Raw genomic sequence first — 18,900 nt, 5'->3', positions numbered from 1 at the left:
AGTCTGTTATATAGATATGCTGCTGCTTGTCATTGAGAAATATATCTGAGGGAGTATTGTAAGGTACTATATATATGAGAGAATACTGTAATGTACTCTATATCTGAGTACTGTAATGTACTATATATCTGAGTACTGTAATGTACTCTATATCTGAGTACTGTAATGTACTATATATCTGAGTACTGTAATGTACTCTATAGCTGAGTACTGTAATGTACTCTATAGCTGAGTACTGTAATGTACTATATATCTGAGTACTGTAATGTACTATATATCTGAGTACTGTAATGTACTCTATAGCTGAGTACTGTAATGTACTCTATATCTGAGTACTGTAATGTACTCTATATCTGAGTACTGTAAGGGACTATATCTGAAAGAGTACGACAAGGAACTATATATTTGAGAGAGTACTGTAGAGTACTATATCTGAGGGAGTACTGTAAGGTATTATATATCTGAGGGAGTACTTTAAAGTACTATATATCTGAGGGAGTACTGTAAGGTATTATATATCTGAGGGAGTACTTTAAAGTACTATATATCTGAGAGAGTACTGTAAGGTATTATATATCCGAGGGAGTACTTTAAAGTACTATATATCTGAGAGAGTACTGTAAGTGTAAGGTATTATATATCTGAGGGAGTACTTTAAAATACTATATATCTGAGGGAGTACTTTAAAGAACTATATATCTGAGAGAGTACTGTAAGGAACTATATATCTGAGGGAGTACTGTAAGGAACTATATATTTATGACATACAAGACATACAAATATACTGTAGGGGAGACGTTGTCACACGGGTAGGTTGTCACATTCATTATATTTCACCACCAGAGGATCCTGTCTCCCATACTTTGGTATTTAAATGTCCAGAATTGGGGTCAGAATTCACCTACATTGTCATATTTGGAGTGAAACAGCTGAATTTGAGGTGAGAGGACTTCAAGAGAGGAGTCAGTGGTCCCTGCCTGCTTCAAGATGTCTACCATTATCCCGGTACCAAAGAAATCCTCCCCAACAGGTCTCAATGACTACAGACCGGTGGCACTCACCTCTGTGGCCATGAAATGTTTTGAGAGGCTGGTCAAGGATCACATTTGTGCCTCCATCCCCAGTGATATGGACCCTATGCAATTTGCATACAGGCCAAACAGGTCCACTGATGATGCGGTCTCCCAAGTACTGCACAGCACTCTCTCTCACCGCCAGAAGGGGGGCTATGTGAGACTGTTGTTCATTGACTACAGCTCAGCGTTCAACACCATAGTCCCCACCAGACTGGTGGACAAGCTGATCGAGCTGGGTCTGAGCTCCGCTCTGAGCGCCTGGATACTGGACTTTCTGAGTGAAAGGCCCCAGGCGGTCAGGGTGGGGGGTCAGACCTCCAACACCATCACCCTGAGCATCGGGTCCCCCCAGGGCTGTGTTCTGAGCCCCCTGCTGTACTCACTATACACACATGACTGTGTGGCCAAGTTCAGCTCCAACTCCATAGTGAAGTTTGCGGACGACACAGTGGTGGTGGGGCTGATCTCGGACAACGACGAGAAGGCCTACCGGGAGGAGGTTGAGGTACTGGAATGCTGGTGCCAGGAGAACAGCCTGCCCCTGAACATTGGTAAAACCAAGGAGCTGATCGTGGATTTTAGGAGGAGACAGCAGGGGACCCACACCCCACTGAGGATAAACGGGGCTACCGTGGACAGGGTGAGCAGCTTCAAGTACCTGGGGGTCCACATCTCAGAGGATCTGACATGGTCAACACACATAGACTCAGTCGTAAAAAAGGCGAAGCACCGCCTCTACCACCTGAGACAGTTAAGGAAGTTCAGAGTATCTGGGAAGATACTCCAGTCCTTCTACTCCGGAGCTGTAGAGAGCATCTTGACTGGAAACATATGGAAACAGCACCGCACAGAACAAGAAGGCCCTACAGAGAGTGGTACGCTCAGCTGAGCGTACTACGGGTATTGCACTACCACCCCTGCAGGTCCTATACAACAAGAGGTGCAAATCCAGAGCCTGCAGAATAATGAAAGACCCTCACCACCCCAACAACAGCCTGTTCAAGCTGCTGCGGTCAGGCAAACGCCTGCGAACACCAGCAACTAGGACAGAGAGACTTCGGCTCAGCTTCTTCCCCCAGGCCATCAGAGCCTTGAACACTGAACTCTCCACACACAAGCACACATGAGCACACACACAACACACACACACAACACGCTCACACACTAGCAGCCACTTTAACATGAGCTCATGCTGCACACGCTCACACTTATGGTCACTTTACAAAAGTCAAGGTCACTTTAATAATAGTATAGTATAACTTGAGATTGTATAATATAGCATTGTATAGCAGTGTACATAAAGACCCAGTGCCTCATCCGTAGCTAACAGTGTATTGCACTACCACAGGACCTAGCATGTCCTACCATGCTCTGTAAATAACTCATGTACATATACCGATATGCCCTACTTTGATTACTTGTATTATTGCACAATGTCGTTCTATTGGATTCTTATTATATTATTATATATTACTATTGTATTATGCACAATCGTTGCAGGCAAGACCCCCCGCATTTCATTGTATACTTGTATGCCGTGACAAATAAAACTCTTGACTTGACTTGACTTGAGTAATGTAAGGAACTATATATCTTGAGAGAGTACTGTAAGGAACTATATATCTGAGTGTACTTTAAAGAACTATATATCTAAGGGAGTACTGTAAGGAACTATATATCTGAGGGAGTACTTTAAAGAACTATATATCTGAGTGTACTTTAAAGAACTATATATCTGAGGGAGTACTGTAAGGTATTGTATATCTAAGGGAGTACTTTAAAGAACTATATATATGAGGGAGTACTGTAAGTAAGGTATTGTATATCTAAGGGAGTACTGTAAGGAACTATATATCTGAGAGAGTACTTTAAGGAACTATATATCTGAGGGAGTACTTTAAGGAACTATATATCTGAGGGAGTACTTTAAGGAACTATATATCTGAGGGAGTACTTTAAGGAACTATATATCTGAGGGAGTACTTTAAAGAACTATATATCTGAGAGAGTACTGTAAGGAACTATATATCTGAGAGAGTACTGTAAGGAACTATATATCTGATGGAGTACTTTAAAAGGAACTATATATCTGAGGGAGTACTTTAAAGAACTAGATATCTGAGAGTACTGTAAGCCATTATGTATCTGAGGGAGTACTTTAAGGAACTATATATCTGAGGGAGTACTTTAAAGAACTATATATCTAACGGAGTACTTTAAAGAACTATATATCTGAGAGAGTACTTTAAAGAACTATATATCTAAGGGAGTACTGTAAGGTATTATATATCTGAGGGAGTACTTTAAAGAACTATATATCTGAGAGAGTACTGTAAGGTATTATATATCTGAGAGAGTACTTTAAAGATCTCTTTTGATGCTCTGTGTTTTGTCCCCATTTCCAAAGCTATTGTCCCAGCGCGTTCCTCTCGCCACATTAACCCCTCCACTGCCATTAAGTTCCGTGATGCCTATATAGCTGCCCCTAACACCTGCAGTATTGAGGCCTCTCCTGCCCAGCACAGCACTGAGATCCTTATCTCAATGTTCAATTCTTCATGCTCCTCCATACTCGACTCTGTCGCCCCCCTTAAACTCAAAAGGCCCAGACCTAGATCTCAGCCCTGGCTTGATGAGAACACCAGAGCTTTAAGGAGACAGTGCAGACAGGCCGAGCGCAGGTGGAAACACAATAAACTGCAGATCCACTATGAGATCCTTAAACATCACCTCAAACAGTATCAAGAGGCAGTTAAGGTGGCGAGAGAAAGGCACTTCTCAGAAATAATTGCCAAAAATTGTCACAATCCCAGAGTCCTTTTTTCGACCATTAACTCTTTCACCTCCCCTCCTCCCGCCCCCTGCCCCGATGCCTCCCCCTCCAAATGTGAAGAATTCCTAAACTTCTTCATTAGGAAGGTGGAAACCATTAGATTAGCCATCTCATCGTCCTCCTCCACCCCCCCTCCTACCCAGCCCCCCTGCCCGGCCCCCCCGCCTGCCCCCTGTCGGACCCCCCCTCCTGCCCAGCCCTCCTGCCCACTTCCCCCTCCCTCCCACCCCTCCTGCCCAGCTCTTTTGAACAACTTCCAACCCATCTCTCTAACCACTCTCAGAGAGCTGGTGGCAGGCATGCGGACCGTCACATCCCCCCTTGATGCCCTCCCTACCCATCTTCTAAAAGACTCCATAGACATAGTAGGCCCCAGTATTTTGTCTATCTTAAACAGCTCTCTGGAATCTGGCTCTGTTCCCTCCTCCCTTAAGCACGCCATGGTTGAGCCCCTCCTAAAAAAACCTAACCTAGACCCTGCTCTTTTCAATAATTACAGGCCCATATCCAAACTACCCTTCCTATCTAAGATTTTAGAAAAGGCTGTCCTGGCACAGCTCCTCCCCTTCCTACATCACAACAACCTCCTAGACAAATTCCAGTCAGGTTTCAGGGCAGGGCACAGCACTGAGACAGCGCTAGTCAAAATCTACAATGACCTGCTTCTCACCATCGACTCAGGTAGCTGTGCCATGCTCCTCCTCCTGGACCTCTCTGCCGCGTTCGACACGGTCGACCACTCCACCCTGGTCGATCGTCTCGAACACAGGCTAGGTATTGGGGGGTCTGCCCTAAACTGGTTTGCATCCTACTTGAGCGGCCGCTCCTTTTCGGTCAGTTTGGGTGGACACTCCTCCCCCACAGCTAGTCTACCGTATGGGGTCCCCCAAGGTTCCATCCTGGCCCCCATACTCTTCTCCATCTACATGCTCCCTCTGGCCGAAATCATCCAGAAACACAACATTTCATATCACTTTTATGCCGATGACTCCCAAATCTACCTTCCCCTCAACCCCTCTGACACAGCTAACCTAGACTCTCTTAAAAACTGTCTCAGGGACATAAAAAGCTGGATGGCCCTCAACTTCTTACAGCTAAATGAAAATAAAACGGAGATCATTTTGTTTGGCCCCCCCTCTTCCACCAAAACACTCTCCAACAGCCTAGGACAACTCTCCACCCACCTCAAACCCCACGTCAAGAGCCTGGGTGTAATCTTTGACCCAGAGCTCAAATTCCACCGGCAGGTAAATGCCGTAGTCAAATCATGCTTCTTTCAACTCCGCAACATCAGTAAAATAAAACCAATCCTTTCACCCGTCGACCTGGAAACGGTAGTCAATGCATTCATCACCTCACGCCTTGACTACTGCAATGCCCTCTACACCGGCATCAGTCAGGCAGCCATGTCCCGCCTCAAAATGGTCCAGCACTCTGCAGCTAGGTTCCTTACCGGTACCAGAAAGAGAGAGCACATCACACCAGTCCTAGCCTCCCTACACTGGCTCCCAGTCCCATTTAGAATAGACTTTAAAATCCTCCTCCTCACCTTTAAAGCACTATCGGGTGCAGCACCCCTATACATCACCGAGCTCATCACCCCCTACGCAGCACCCAGGTCACTAAGATCCTCCAACCAGGCTCGGCTGGTCCCCCCCCGCACCAGACTCAAAAAAGAGAGGCGATCGCTCCTTCAAGGCCGTGGCCCCCAAGCTATGGAACCAGCTTCCCCTGGAGATCCGATCTGCCCCCTCACTGGAGACATTTAAGGCCCGTCTAAAAACCCACTTCTATTCCCTGGCCTTCAATAAACCCTGATTCTCCCACACCCTAACTCACACACTCCCATGTAATTTTATCCTGCCCCCCCCCCCCCCCCCCCCTCCTGTATATCTTCTTATGCTCCTCTGTCCCCTGTGTGCTACTGTACTTTGTGTTCCACTATTCGTGTGTTGTCCTACTGTCCTACTCTCTGAATGGACTGTCTTGTCCTGCTGTGCCTTTTTGTATTTTTGTATTTGTGTATTTTATATTAGGACATTGATTTTAAGCTTTGATTGTACAGCACTTTGGTTGGCTCTTGTGCTTTTAAACGTGCTATATAAATAAATTACTTGACTTGACTTGACTTAACTATATATCTGAGGGAGTACTTTAAGGAACTATATCCATTGTCTGTAGTGTATTCCTCCTACCTTGTGACGTCCTGGTTGTGTTGAGAATGCACAGACCCTGTCTCTGTAGACCCCATACTGAGAACAGCTGCATTCCTGACCTGCAGTTCAAAGAGTGACACACTGAATATACCACGCACGCGCGCGCACACGCACGCACATACACCCTATGTGTGGTTTATAAACTGTACTCTTTGTAAATTTGTAAACCATGCTCTCGGATTATGAATTCATGCCCACACATGTATAGATTTGCACATGGATATTTTTGTGTGGAGGGGGACTCCGTACACAGACATGCACATAAACACACGTAAAACACACTTGCACATATGCACACACGGGTATGCACACACTCTTTCTCACACACACACATGCAGGTCCGGTTTCTAATTTTACCACTTTTCTGAGGACCTCTCTGAAGCTTTCTGAGAAGCCTAAAAACAGCCTCTGGATGTCATTACAGTGAAAATAAAGGAGGATCAGCCTAAATGTCCCCACTTTGTAAAAAGGTCCTCCAATGGTTAAAAACCAATGCTGGTTCTCATAAGGATAGCTGTGCAAACACACACACACATAATCACTTACTCATATGTTCACACAAAAACCTCTTCCATCTCCAACCCCCCCCCCCCCCCCCCAACACCACACAAAGACTCACACACACTTACTCATTCATACACACACACACATACACATTACTGTATGTACATGCATGCATGCATCCATGCGCACACACACACACATATATACACACACACACATATACACACACACACACACATGCATACAAACAGATGAGCACAAATGTATCCCTGAACCTGCTTTCTCACACAGGAGCAACAGTTGCAAGCAAGCTGGGACTGTGTTGTGGCTTGATTGTCCACAACACTCACGACAGAAGCTTTCACGAAACGAGTGCATTCCAGCGCTCAGCCTTCATCAGCTTTTCACTGACTGGAAGTGTTGAAATGCACTCGTTCTGTGACCGCTGCTGCTGCTGCTGCGTTGAAAAGCAATGGCATATCTTTGCCTGTGTGTCAAAAGAGCAGCTCCGTGCTTTTATCTCTCGATGTCATCGTGGATTAGAGCTTTTGTTCTGTCGTTTCTAGCTGTGCTTATGTTGAGAAATCTTTATTGAAATAAAAGGACCTGCTGGCCACACAAAGGTCCACGAGAACCATTCCTCCGCTGCCTCGTCGCTCCATCTTTCATTATGTTACTTAGGTAATAACAAGGTTTATTACGTGATAATTAGCTTACATGAGGCCCAGAAAAAACCCACATTGTATCATTTAAAAGACTACATGTGCACCAATGCAGAAGAATGCCTGTTGTGCTCCATTCCTGAAATGATGACCTTTGAACGAAACAAGATTTTCATTCCAGTACGGAGGTGAATTTTGTTTCAGGGTAAAAAAAAAAGAAAGAAGAAGAAAAGATGTGTCACAAGTTGCAATGTCCTTCTTCTTCTATTCTGAAGCACCATTATCCCCCCTCCCAACTGGTGCTGATACACATAGCCTACATTCAGGATTAATGGAAAGGACTAATTCAGCTTAAAGCCGCTCAGCTTGGCCCCTGATAACCCCTTAACTAAACAAAAGGGCTATCCATGCACAGCGTGTCGCGCTTTGACGGACATGGGCTTAAAGTTACCTTGTGCTCACAGTTAAAAGGCTGAGCTTAATAAGTGCGACTTCAGTCACAAAACGAGGTGAATGCAAATCCTTCCAAGGCTCCAACACTAGCCCACACAACATGTTTCTTCTTCCTGCCTCGGCTCCTTGGCTTAGCAGCAGCACCAACACAAGTAGTACAGAGAAGCAATAAAAACACTGTTAGATTTGCAAAAACGTTAACATAGCAATAACAATAACATAAAAAGAGTAGCATATATTTACAGTACAAGTGTTTTGTGTGCAAATCTGTGCAGATCAGTGTTGTGTGAAAATCAGTAGCATCGGTAATAGCACTGGTTTTCCTGAGTCACAGGCAGGTTTGACTGCCTGTGGGGAAAGAACTGTCCCGGAGTCTGCTGGTAATGATGTATGAAAATATAAAAGAAAACAATGTAAGAAAATACACTTATACATTTAACCTTTGAAACTCACTCCTCCTATGACACTATGAAAAGGAAACCAAAATGGAAACAAAGGAACGCAGGAAAGAAGACTGTACATGCTACGTTCCGCTTTAAGCTTCCTTATTCATCGTTGTTGATACCGCCGTCTAACTCAAGCGTGGTACAAAGCAAGCTAAGAAGAACCGTTCAAACAACCCTCCCGCTAACATTTAATTTAATTTCTTTTTTTTTATCTACCTTTTTCTCCCATTTTCTATTTTTCTCCCATCCCAATTTCGTATCGTCCAGTTCTACCCTCCCCTGTCTCGAACGCTGTTAGGCCATGCCTCCCACAAGCCGGCTGCAATGTGGACGAAGCCTTACATCACGTGTCCCCTCCGGTACTCGAGGAAGCAGCCGTCGCATCTTTTCACCTGCGCGATCTCTCAGCGGCGGGGGTCTGCGTGGGAGGGACACGCCGCCCCCGTCGCCTCCTGATTCTGCTGCGCAGGCGCACCAACCGACCTGTAGGAGTCGCTGTCCACAACGTCCGATCCCCACCCATCAGCTTTCCCACCCTTAACACTGCCAATTGTGTTAGTATGAACAACCAGCCAAGCTGATAGCAATGCGGAGAGCTGGGCTCGAACCCAGCGTCTCCAGCATTGGTGGCGAGCGCCTTGCCCACTACACCACCTAGCCGCCCCCATTTAATTTAATTTCAAACCTTTATTTCAACTCGTAAGACACTGAGGTTACCCTCATTTAAAAGCAACAACAAGCCTACAAAACAAGACTTTTGCAATTCCATACATAAGAGGCACAATAAATAAGAATAAACTATTAAAAAAGCAGCTAAGACAGTTACAAGCCGACACACACAGGGGTCGGAGATCGTACTTTTAGAGGCAGCAAGAGAAGGAAGAACCTTCAGCTTCAGAGTCAGTTGGAGGGCATTCCAGGTGAGACAAAAGCCGTTTTTCCTAGTTCAGAGCAAACTAGAGGAACCCTGAGAGTCATTTGAATGTGTAGAATAGGTTCCAAGATTCCATTCCAAACAGTGTTGTGATGTAACAGGGAGGTTTACCAATAAGAGCTTTAAAAATGAACAAATACCAATGATAGTTACGCCTTTCAACCAGAGAAGGCCATCGTACCTAAAACACATAACGGGGGAGAAAATAAATCTCTCTTGATGAACAGAGATGCTTCCCCCCCCCCATATTAGTGGAATTCCACTGGAAGGCTTGCGTTGAACAAACAGTTATTTGGTGGGCTCCACACAGAAGACAGGACACAGGGACCCGGGAGCCAGCGGTGAATACCTCCTCTATGCGGCTTCAGAGGCTGCTGTTGGAATCCTTGGCTTCAGGCTCCAATTGTTTATTTTGCCCTCCCTTTTCTTTTTTCTTCTCTTTTTTTCAGAGGAGACCTTCACATGACAATGCTGTCGGTGTGACGGAGACACCACAGCGCAGGCATTCCACAGTGTAAGGATACTTCAGACTACACCATAGAACAAACCAGGTTGAGAAAGGATATCTGGCCAGTGACTTTGGTTACATCATGCATCACCATACATCGTGATGTCTATTGTGCCGACTATTGTGAGCGGTGCGCCGATGTGATGATGTAACGATAATGTGACGTTATTTAAGTCTCGAACTCGCGTTGTTGACCCTCTCTGCTCACATGCCACGGTACATGGAAACATAACCCGGCAGGATATCCTGTATGTATAATGCAAGTGACACCAATTTGAATACAGGTATGTGTAATTATCTGTGGTAGCCTCCATCACCCTTAAAGGGGGCACTTCACCAAATGTTTTTATATTTTGCACATAATCTCTCACACGTCCAAAAGCTCTAAATGGTTTTTAGTTTAGTTTGACAGTTATTGAGAGTAAATGAGTTTGAATATGGCCACCAGTGATTTCATCGGGGGATATTGAATCCTGGATTCCATTGTACAGCCGTTTCAAAGAATATGATATGAAAACAGATGAAAAAGTACACCAACTGTATAGCAATCATACTTTGGGTAATGATAGAAAAAATATTTTTAGCTTTTAATGTATCACACAATGTATTCATGATTTTGACATCAAGATAAATCGATACATCACAACCTTCGGTTTGGATTTGGTTGCATATTTGTGTGTCAATTTGTGTGTAGAATTGTGTGTAAATTGTGTGTAAGAGAACCTTTTATAACTGAGGCCCAAAGTAACAGCAGCATATCCCCACATAACAATCATCCCACACGACATCATCAGACTTGAAAAGGTTTTTGTCAAGGTTGTCTCAGTACATATAGAAACAATGTAACATATTCCACTTAACATTTGCATGTAAAAACTCCACAGGCACCATTAGCAACCTGAGCCCCCTCACACCATCCCTGGTATCTCCGTGCTGCCTTGTTGCCAGCGTCTGCGGCAGGTGTGAAAAGGAGGCCACGGCGTATCATGTAACCTTTTAACAAGATACTCAACAAAAACACGCCTTAGCGACTATTATTGGGTCAACAGAGTGAGAGGAAGTCCTTTGGATTAGAGAGGAGAGGGTGACATGAGACTTGGGGGCAGAGAGAGAGAGAGAGAGAAATAAAGTGAGAGAGAAAGTGAGAGAGAGAGAGACCCCTGCCAAACGCCTGGTGCTCTGGCCCGAGGCACCCTACTTTGTCTTGTGGCAGTGTTGGGGTTAACCCCCTTCTGCGCCAAGGCTGACCCGGGGTCAGGGCTTACACAGGGGCGAACAAGCAGTCGGGGCAGAGCAGAGACATTCTGTGTGTGTGTGTGTGTGCATGTGTGTGTATTTGCGTGGGGGGGGGGGGGGGGTGTATGCGCGTGTGTGTGCATGCGTGCGTGCGCGTGTGTGTGTGTGTGTGCATAGCCACAGCCCACTCCGTGCTCTTTGACTCCATTGGCCTTATAAGGCAGCCAGTGCCATGGCAACCGCAGGGCTTGAATAGCAGTGTCAAATCCCTGAGCACACAGACACACGCTCTCTCTCTCTGGGCTAAAGGAGGGAGAGAGAGAGGGAGGGAGGGAGGGAGGGAGGGAGGGAGGGAGGGAGGGAGGGAGGGAGAGAGAGAGAGGGAGAGCAGGCAGAGCAGGCAGAGAGAGAGAAACAGAAACAGAGGGAAGAGGAGCAGAGGAGACTCTCTGGGCTGCTCTCCACGGCAGAGGCTGGCTTTCACTAACGTCTGTGACCGTGTTTTTCCTGCGCTGGTTTGCCTAATTTATTCCTACGGAGGCCAGGAGAGAGGAGGCAGAGGGGCGGACAGAAGGGTAAAGGCTGCAATAGTACACCCTGACTCGCTTATGGGGAATGCCGAGAGGCTTTAGGCCTCCCGTCGTTACTGCTGGATGGACAGGCACTGACAAAACAAGAGAGGGGAAAGAGAGAGAGGGATACGCACTCTGGGAAAGCCCGCTGAGAGGAGCCGAAAGGGCCAGAGCCGCACGAGAGCCAGTTTCTCAAGTCTGTTTGTGTTTTGGGTTAGTTTTGTTCCTGTGACATTTGAGCCACTGAAGCCGCAAGCCCTGCAGGAACAGCATCCAGACATCGTTTCACAACAGACCAGCGGAGCCGGAGGACTCGGCTGAACTTTGATCCCCGTACAGGAAGACTAACGTGGAAGTAGAAGAAAAGAAGAGTGCCCCCTGTCTCACCCATCATCTGTGTTTTAGCACCGAGCCCTGATTGGAGTCTGACCGTACTCTGGGTGGATCTGTTTTACGTGCAGCTACTGAAAGGGACCAGAGGTACCGGCCGCAAACCAAAGTGCTTTGTTGTATATAAAAGTTGAACCCGACGAGCACACTTTATCCCAGCACTTCCCGCGGAATACCAAAGACAAGCAGAATACCAAAGACAAGCAGAATAACAAGGACAAATAGCATTCCATGCCCAAAATTCTCAGAACATCTGTGCACATGTATGAGAAATTCCTGAGGGAAATATATATCATATAATAATATAAAATATAATATAATAACAAAAATAATAATAATAAACATTATATATATATATACACACACACATGTATAATTATCTCTCTATATATATATACACATATGTATCTCTCTCTCTCTATATGTATATATATATATGCCTTTGTGTTCCTCATCCAAACCACCGTTGTCTCTTAACAGCCTCAGCAAGTCGAGAGTGAGTCTGGACTAGAATTGCCCCGTCTGCCTGTCAGATCGGCAGATAACACTTCTCCCCGGCAGGAACAGGTTGAACTAGTTTATAAGTTGGGTAAAAGGGCAGGGCAGTTTAACCCTGCCTGGAGGAGAGAAGCAACAGCAGCTACACTTTTCCTCCTGCCAGAGAGAGAGAGAGAGAGAGAGAGAGAGAGAGAGAGAGAGAGAGAGAGAGAGAGAGAGAGAGAGAGAGAGAGAAGAGAGAGAGAGAGAGAGAGAGAGAGAGAGCACAGTCAGTGTGGTGAGTGGGTGAGAGGCAAGAGGTTCTTTTCATTTTGAGAGGGGCTCTGTTTTGTCCTCTCTTAGTCACAGCGCTTACTGGTGGATGAGGTGTTTTTCTTTCTTCTTCCAGGACACAGAGAGAGAGAGAGAGAGAGAGAGAGAGAGAGAGAGAGAGAGAGAGAGAGAGAGAGAGAGTGAGTGAGAGAGAGAGAGTGAGTGAGAGAGAGAGAGTCAAAGTGTAATTTATAGTTTCCTGTGAGAGGGCAGGCTGCACCCATTTCTCCTGTGTGAACTCTGAACCGTTCGGCTGTGTGTCTGAAGTCTTTCTCTCTAACCTCAGGAGGAGCCATTGATACGAGGTCACCACAGGAAGAGCGCAGGGGTGAGAGGGGAAGAAAAGAGAGCAAGGGGGTAGAGTAGAAGAACACAGGAGTGCAGCGGAGGACTAGAGCGACGCTCGGACGGGACCTGCAGGTCATTCCAGCCAGACGGCAAGGGGAAAGAGGTCAGCGCAAGGAGTCTGGGAGGACGTTTTACAACAACAACTCTCCCTGTTGTCCACCATCACCTCCTGTACACAATCTGGCTCTAATTTGACTTTGGAATCATATCATTCAAGTATGATTACAAAGAGCTAAACTGGTGGAATTAGGATTCTTTTTTTGTGTGTCTCACAGCGGAGAGTAATCAGTCACTTGAAAGGGGCCCTGTGTGTGTGTGTGTGTGTGTGTGAGTGGGGGTGTGTGTGTGTGTGTGCACGCGCACGTCTCACTCGCTCGGGCCGTGCGTCTCAGATAATATGGCCATGGTGAGCGGGGGATGGGGTAACCCCAACGGGGACACTAACGGACTGGGGGACAAGGTTTACCTGAGGGGTGCGGAGGAGGAGGACGCCTCGCCCCACGCCGGCAGCAGCGACGTGGACGTAGGGGACGAGGACAAGGCCTGCGTGGTGGACTGCGTGGTGTGCGGGGACAAGTCCAGCGGGAAGCACTACGGCGTGTTCACCTGCGAGGGCTGCAAGAGCTTCTTCAAGAGGAGCATCAGGCGGAACCTCAACTACTCCTGCAGGTGAGAGAGGACTATGTGTACCTGTTCCATCATTATCAGCGAATCGTCTTTATTTTATATGGTGGGTTTATTTCACGTTGATTTGTTATTGTTTGATTAACCGATGCTTTGGTTCTATATTATCCTCAGTGGTGGAAAGTAACTAAGTGCTGTACCTAAAGGGACACTTTGCCAAAAATCACTTGATCACGCTGATTTATTTTCACACATAATCTCACACACATCCAAAACCTCTAAACAGTTTTGTGCACATTCGTTTGGTTTGACAATTGAGAGTAAATTAGTTTGAATAAGGCCACCTGTGATGTCATCGCGTACACTGAATCCTTGTGTTGTGTTAATTACTGCTCAATGAAATTATAAGGTAGCAGTCCCTATAAGACAAGGTATTGCTAGTTTTTCATCTACATAATTTCATGGAGCTGTAATTAACACAACACAGGGATTCAATGTCCCCCAATGACATCACTGGTGGCCATATTCAAACTAATTTACTCTCAATAAGTGTCCCATTAAGAAAAAATTTTAGGCACTTGGATTTTTACTTTGGAAATATTGCACGTTTTACTCCACTACATCAGTTACTACAGTAGTTACTTTGAAGAAAAAGATTTAGCATAGAAAATATGGCAAAAATCGATGAAAATCAAATACTTAAAAATTTGAAGCCTGTCAACTTCAAGACGTAATCAGATCAGCATAACATACTACTTTAACATAACCATCAGAGGTCAATGGTTTGAGGTTTGAACGTTCCCAAGTACTGGAATACACAAACATCATGTAGATAGAATGCATACTTGTACTTAAGTACATTCAATATCAAATACATTTAATTACCAGTAAGTAGAATTTTTAATGGAGGACCTTTTCTTTTTAATTAAGGAAAGTGTAGGCTACTTCTTCCATCACTGTATGTAGGCTACTCCATGTCAGTAAAACTGATTGAACTGGCATCCATTAGGGAGGTGCAAGATCTTCAATGTAACATAAAAGGGTGTTTCTTTGTAATCATAGCTGAACTTTTTTAGACCTTTTTTCATCAACTTTTGTTCTCACATAGAAACCATTTTAACCGTTTCACTACCACACTACAGACGATTAACCCCTTCACTACCACACTACAGACCGTTAACCGTTTCCCTACCACACTACAGACCGTTAACCGTTTCACTACCACACTACAGACGGTTAACCATTTCACTACCACACTAGATGGTTAACCCTTTCACTACCACACTACAGAAGGTTAACTCTTTCACTACCACACTACAGACGGTTAACCCTTTCACTACCACACCACAGACGGTTAACCCTTTCACTACCACACTACAGATGGTTAACCCTTTCACTACTGAACTAGTTGGTTAACCCTTTCACTACCACAATACAGACGGTTAACCCTTTCACTACCACACTGCAGATGGTTAACCCTTACATTACCACACTACAGACGGTTAACCCTTTCTATACCACACTACAGACGGTTAACCCTTTCACTACCACACTACAGACGTTAACCCTTTCACTACCACACTACAGACGATTAACCCCTTCACTACCACACTACAGAAGGTTAACTCTTTCACTACCACACTACAGATGGTTAACCCTTTTACTACCACACTACAGACGCTTAACCCTTTTACTACCACACTACAGAAGGTTAACCCTTTCACTACCACACTACAGACGTTAACCATTTTACTACCACACTACAGACGCTTAACCCTTTTACTACCACACTACAGAAGGTTAACTCTTTCACTACCTGAAATGGGTCCATTTAACAACAAAAATGTCTGATCCAAGACTCTCTTTGTGTTTGTTCATAATCAGCATGACGGGACAAAGAGTGGTTGTTCTCAAACACCTCGTATTTAGGATACATATTCCACACATAGAGGTCATGGAATCCACTTTTGTGGATAACTTTGATAACTTTATACCTTTACAAACAAACAAACAGGTTTGTATATTTCTAGAGTGTGTTTGCTAGTTTTAATGTTGTTCTTATTGTTTGGAAATAATTTTTTTGAATTTAGTTTCAATTTAGTTTGTCAGGGGCAAGATTTAACTATAATAAGTTTAGCACACACACACACACACACACACACACACACATACGCACACACACACAGGATCAGGTCCCTTGGGGCTTATTGACACTAGTGTGGCGCTCTTGGATTTTGTTTATACACTTGAGCCCCAAGCAGTTCCCCTAGCAACGCAATTCCACTGAAAAGGTCTACTATGTGATATGATGGGCATCAAGTAAATAGAGCGACGCCATGCTGCACAGAACAGCATTCATAGTATTCCATTACATCGACTCACTCAGACATCTTAGTAGGCAGGTGTTTGTAATCAAATAACGGGTGATTATTATTAAATGTCAACCGTGGCCAATGAGCTGTGTTTGCGGCATATTGTGTCATCTTGGTAGGAAATGTGTGACACATCATGACAATGCTATAGTAGCTTTTTTGTTTGTAAAGACAGCTTTTTCAACATGATTTCAACATGATTCATACACGTTGCATTCGACCGAGTGAATGAATGAAAACTTTATTTAACCGATTGCAGAATGGGTACAATACAGTACGGCTCAATACACACAATTGTTAAGGGGATGCAGACCAGAGAAAGACATTTGTCTCGTTTACATCAGGGTCCCCCATTTTCAATTCATAGTGGTAGATTAGATTGGATAGAGTCTCTAATATATATATATATATATATTCTTTTTTTGTTTGTTTGCTTCAAGTAACAGTAGTATGAAGGACTACTCCCTTTTCCATTTGGCTCATTTGATAAGTTGGGGGTTGATGTGGACGGAGGAGCCAGAGTCTCTATTAGCTACTCTCAAGGTTGGGGAGAAGAACACGTTGCATTCTCCATGTCTCCCTCCACAAGGGCACCTATCTTCCTGACACGTTCCAGCCTTGAATTAGTCTCACAAACAGTCTTGGAGAGAAAACTGAAAGGGCCTTAAGGTCAGCCATGTGAGGAGGCTTCGGCTCAGAAGGTCAACATTCCTATTATTCTTGTCTGAAGGAACAAAATGTTACGACCTGAACACAAAGGACACTCTCATCAATTTGCTAAATGAACTTTCTATTCCTTTCTTCTTCTTCTTCTTCTTCTTCTTCTTCTTCTTCTTCTTCTTCTTCTTCTTCTTCTTCTTCTTCTTCTTCTTCTTCTTCTTCTTCTTCTTCTTCTTCTTCTTCTTCTTCTTCTTCTTCTTCTTCTTCTTCTTCTTCTTCTTCTTCTTCTTCTTCTTCTTCATAACAGTGTGCGGGATAATAACTCGGAATAATAAACGGAATGCGTCTTTTCTTTTAGTTTGCCTTGTCGGTTCCACAGCTGGTAAAAGGGCCTCTGAAATGTTAGCCAACTCCCCCTGGTCTGCAAGGCAACAAGGGCGTGCAGGGCTGATGATTTACAAAGGTCACGGCTTTGATAGCTTTTCAAACGCGCTAGCTCACACAGCTCACTCTTCATAGGGGTCAGAGAGAGAGAGAGAGAGAGAGAGAGAGAGAGAGAGAGAGAGAGAGAGAGAGAGAGAGAGAGAGAGAGAGAGAGATGAAAAAAGACAGGAGGGAGGGAAAGAAAGAAAGAGAAAAAGGGGGAGGGAGGAAGTGAGGACAGAAGGAAAGAGAGAGAGAGGGAGCGAGGGAGAGATGAAGAAAGACAGGAGGGAGGGAGAGAGAAATAAAGAAAGAGAGAAAGAGGGAGGGAGGAAGTGAAGACAGAAAGACAGAGAGAGCGAGGGAGAGAGAGAGAGAGAGAGAGAGAGAGAGAGAGAGAGAGAGAGAGGAGAAAGAGCGAGCGAGAGAGTGAGGGAGAGAGAGAGAAGGGCTCTAAAGGGCGTGACATTTGTGATGTTGAGGGCCACAATAAAATAAGGTGATACACTGCTGTTTTATTCACCTGTAAAACCCTTGCTGTACCTAAAAATGTTATCAAAAACTAAATAATTAAATAAAAGAGTTTGAATTCAGTATACTGTAGGTTTGATTCTCTGTTGACCCCCATAACCTTGACAGTCTGACAACACTGGGGCACTCACACACAGCCAAATCTCTTGTGTGGAAACAATAGAACTTAAGAATAGAACGTTTCTGCCCCATCTGGAAGTTCCAGTATTTTTCCTGTGGACGGTCCAGTTGGGGCTGAAAAGGCAAATAAATGCAAGTAATGTTGTTGTTGTGCAAGAGCAGTGTGCAGGATTCTGTTCCAAGTCATAACCTCCACCAAGGTCAGATAACCAAAACGTGTTTAGCGGTAATTATGGCTGCCCTCTCATAGTCGATTAGTCGATTCATTGGTTGGTTTGAATTTTAGTTGACTACGACTTTGTTAGTTGATGATTACGTTTTTATGATTTTTACTATGCTGAATGTGTTATTTCCTGAACAAATATGATCATATCTCTGGCAAGCACTAGATTTAAAGGAGCAGTATGTAATCAGGAAAAAACTGGGTCCCTGGAACACTGACATTTATACAAACATTTATACAAATTTTTTTTTTTTTTTAGAAATATAATTATTTACTATTTAAAGAAGCATCAGCTAGGCTTCTGTTTCAAAATAATGTCTAAAAATAAAATGAGATAGACAAAGAATTATATTATAGTATAGCAGGCTCTGTAAATGTGAATTATCTCTCTCAAAACGACACAGTGCACCTTTAAAGACATCCTTCTGCATTGTTGCATGTGGGTAACTCACATCTTACAGATTTGCAGATGAAATCAATAAGCCGCTTACTTAGTCGACAAAAGTCCTTTAACTATTAGTCGACAAAGCATATTTTAGTGGACAGCCCTACTGGTAATAATAACATTTCAGGGACTTTTCTCTTTAGATATGAGCTTGACACAGTAAAGTGAAAGAGCGGCAGATAGATGTACACAGGGCTGGTTCTTGCTACATGCCGACTAGGTGATTGCATAGGGCCCCCACAAATACTATTTTTTTTAAATGTATTTAGAAATGTTTGCATCCTCATGTGTTGATCTAGAAAACAGAATGTGGTTTTGCCATGACACATAAAACAAACAAACAAACAAACAAACAAGATGAATCAAATTGAATAGTTAGGAAGTTAAAGGTGCTATAGATAAACATTTTATGTAGAGTACGCATTAAAAATAAAACACCCACAGAGCTTTTAGAAAGGTGCGGAATAAAAGTATTGCTTATTGCTTTCCCTCCCAAAACATTATTGATGAATTC

General features: G+C 44.2%; 1 protein-coding gene across 2 annotated transcripts in view; it reads left to right on the top strand.

Annotated features, from left to right (window-relative positions):
* Positions 1–11,306: 11,306 nt before the first annotated feature.
* The window catches only part of nr2f6b (nuclear receptor subfamily 2, group F, member 6b), a 33,691-nt gene continuing 26,097 nt past the window's right edge, over positions 11,307–18,900 (top strand). Inside the window, exons 1-2 of one of the 2 annotated variants that reach the window (XM_084310987.1) lie at positions 11,307–11,920; positions 12,927–13,657. In XM_084310987.1, the coding sequence (XP_084167113.1) occupies positions 13,386–13,657 (272 nt within the window). In that variant the 5' untranslated portion in view covers positions 11,307–11,920; positions 12,927–13,385. Of the gene's footprint in view, positions 11,921–12,597; positions 13,658–18,900 lie in introns of those variants that run through there. The other variant, XM_084310988.1, reaches the window with a different exon arrangement.

The sequence above is a fragment of the Notolepis coatsorum genome (assembly GCF_963971535.1).
Source record: "Notolepis coatsorum genome assembly, chromosome: 3".
Lineage (NCBI taxonomy): Eukaryota > Metazoa > Chordata > Actinopteri > Aulopiformes > Paralepididae > Notolepis > Notolepis coatsorum.
Note: the sequence above shows the minus strand (reverse complement) of the source record. Positions and strands in the feature narration are given on the sequence as shown.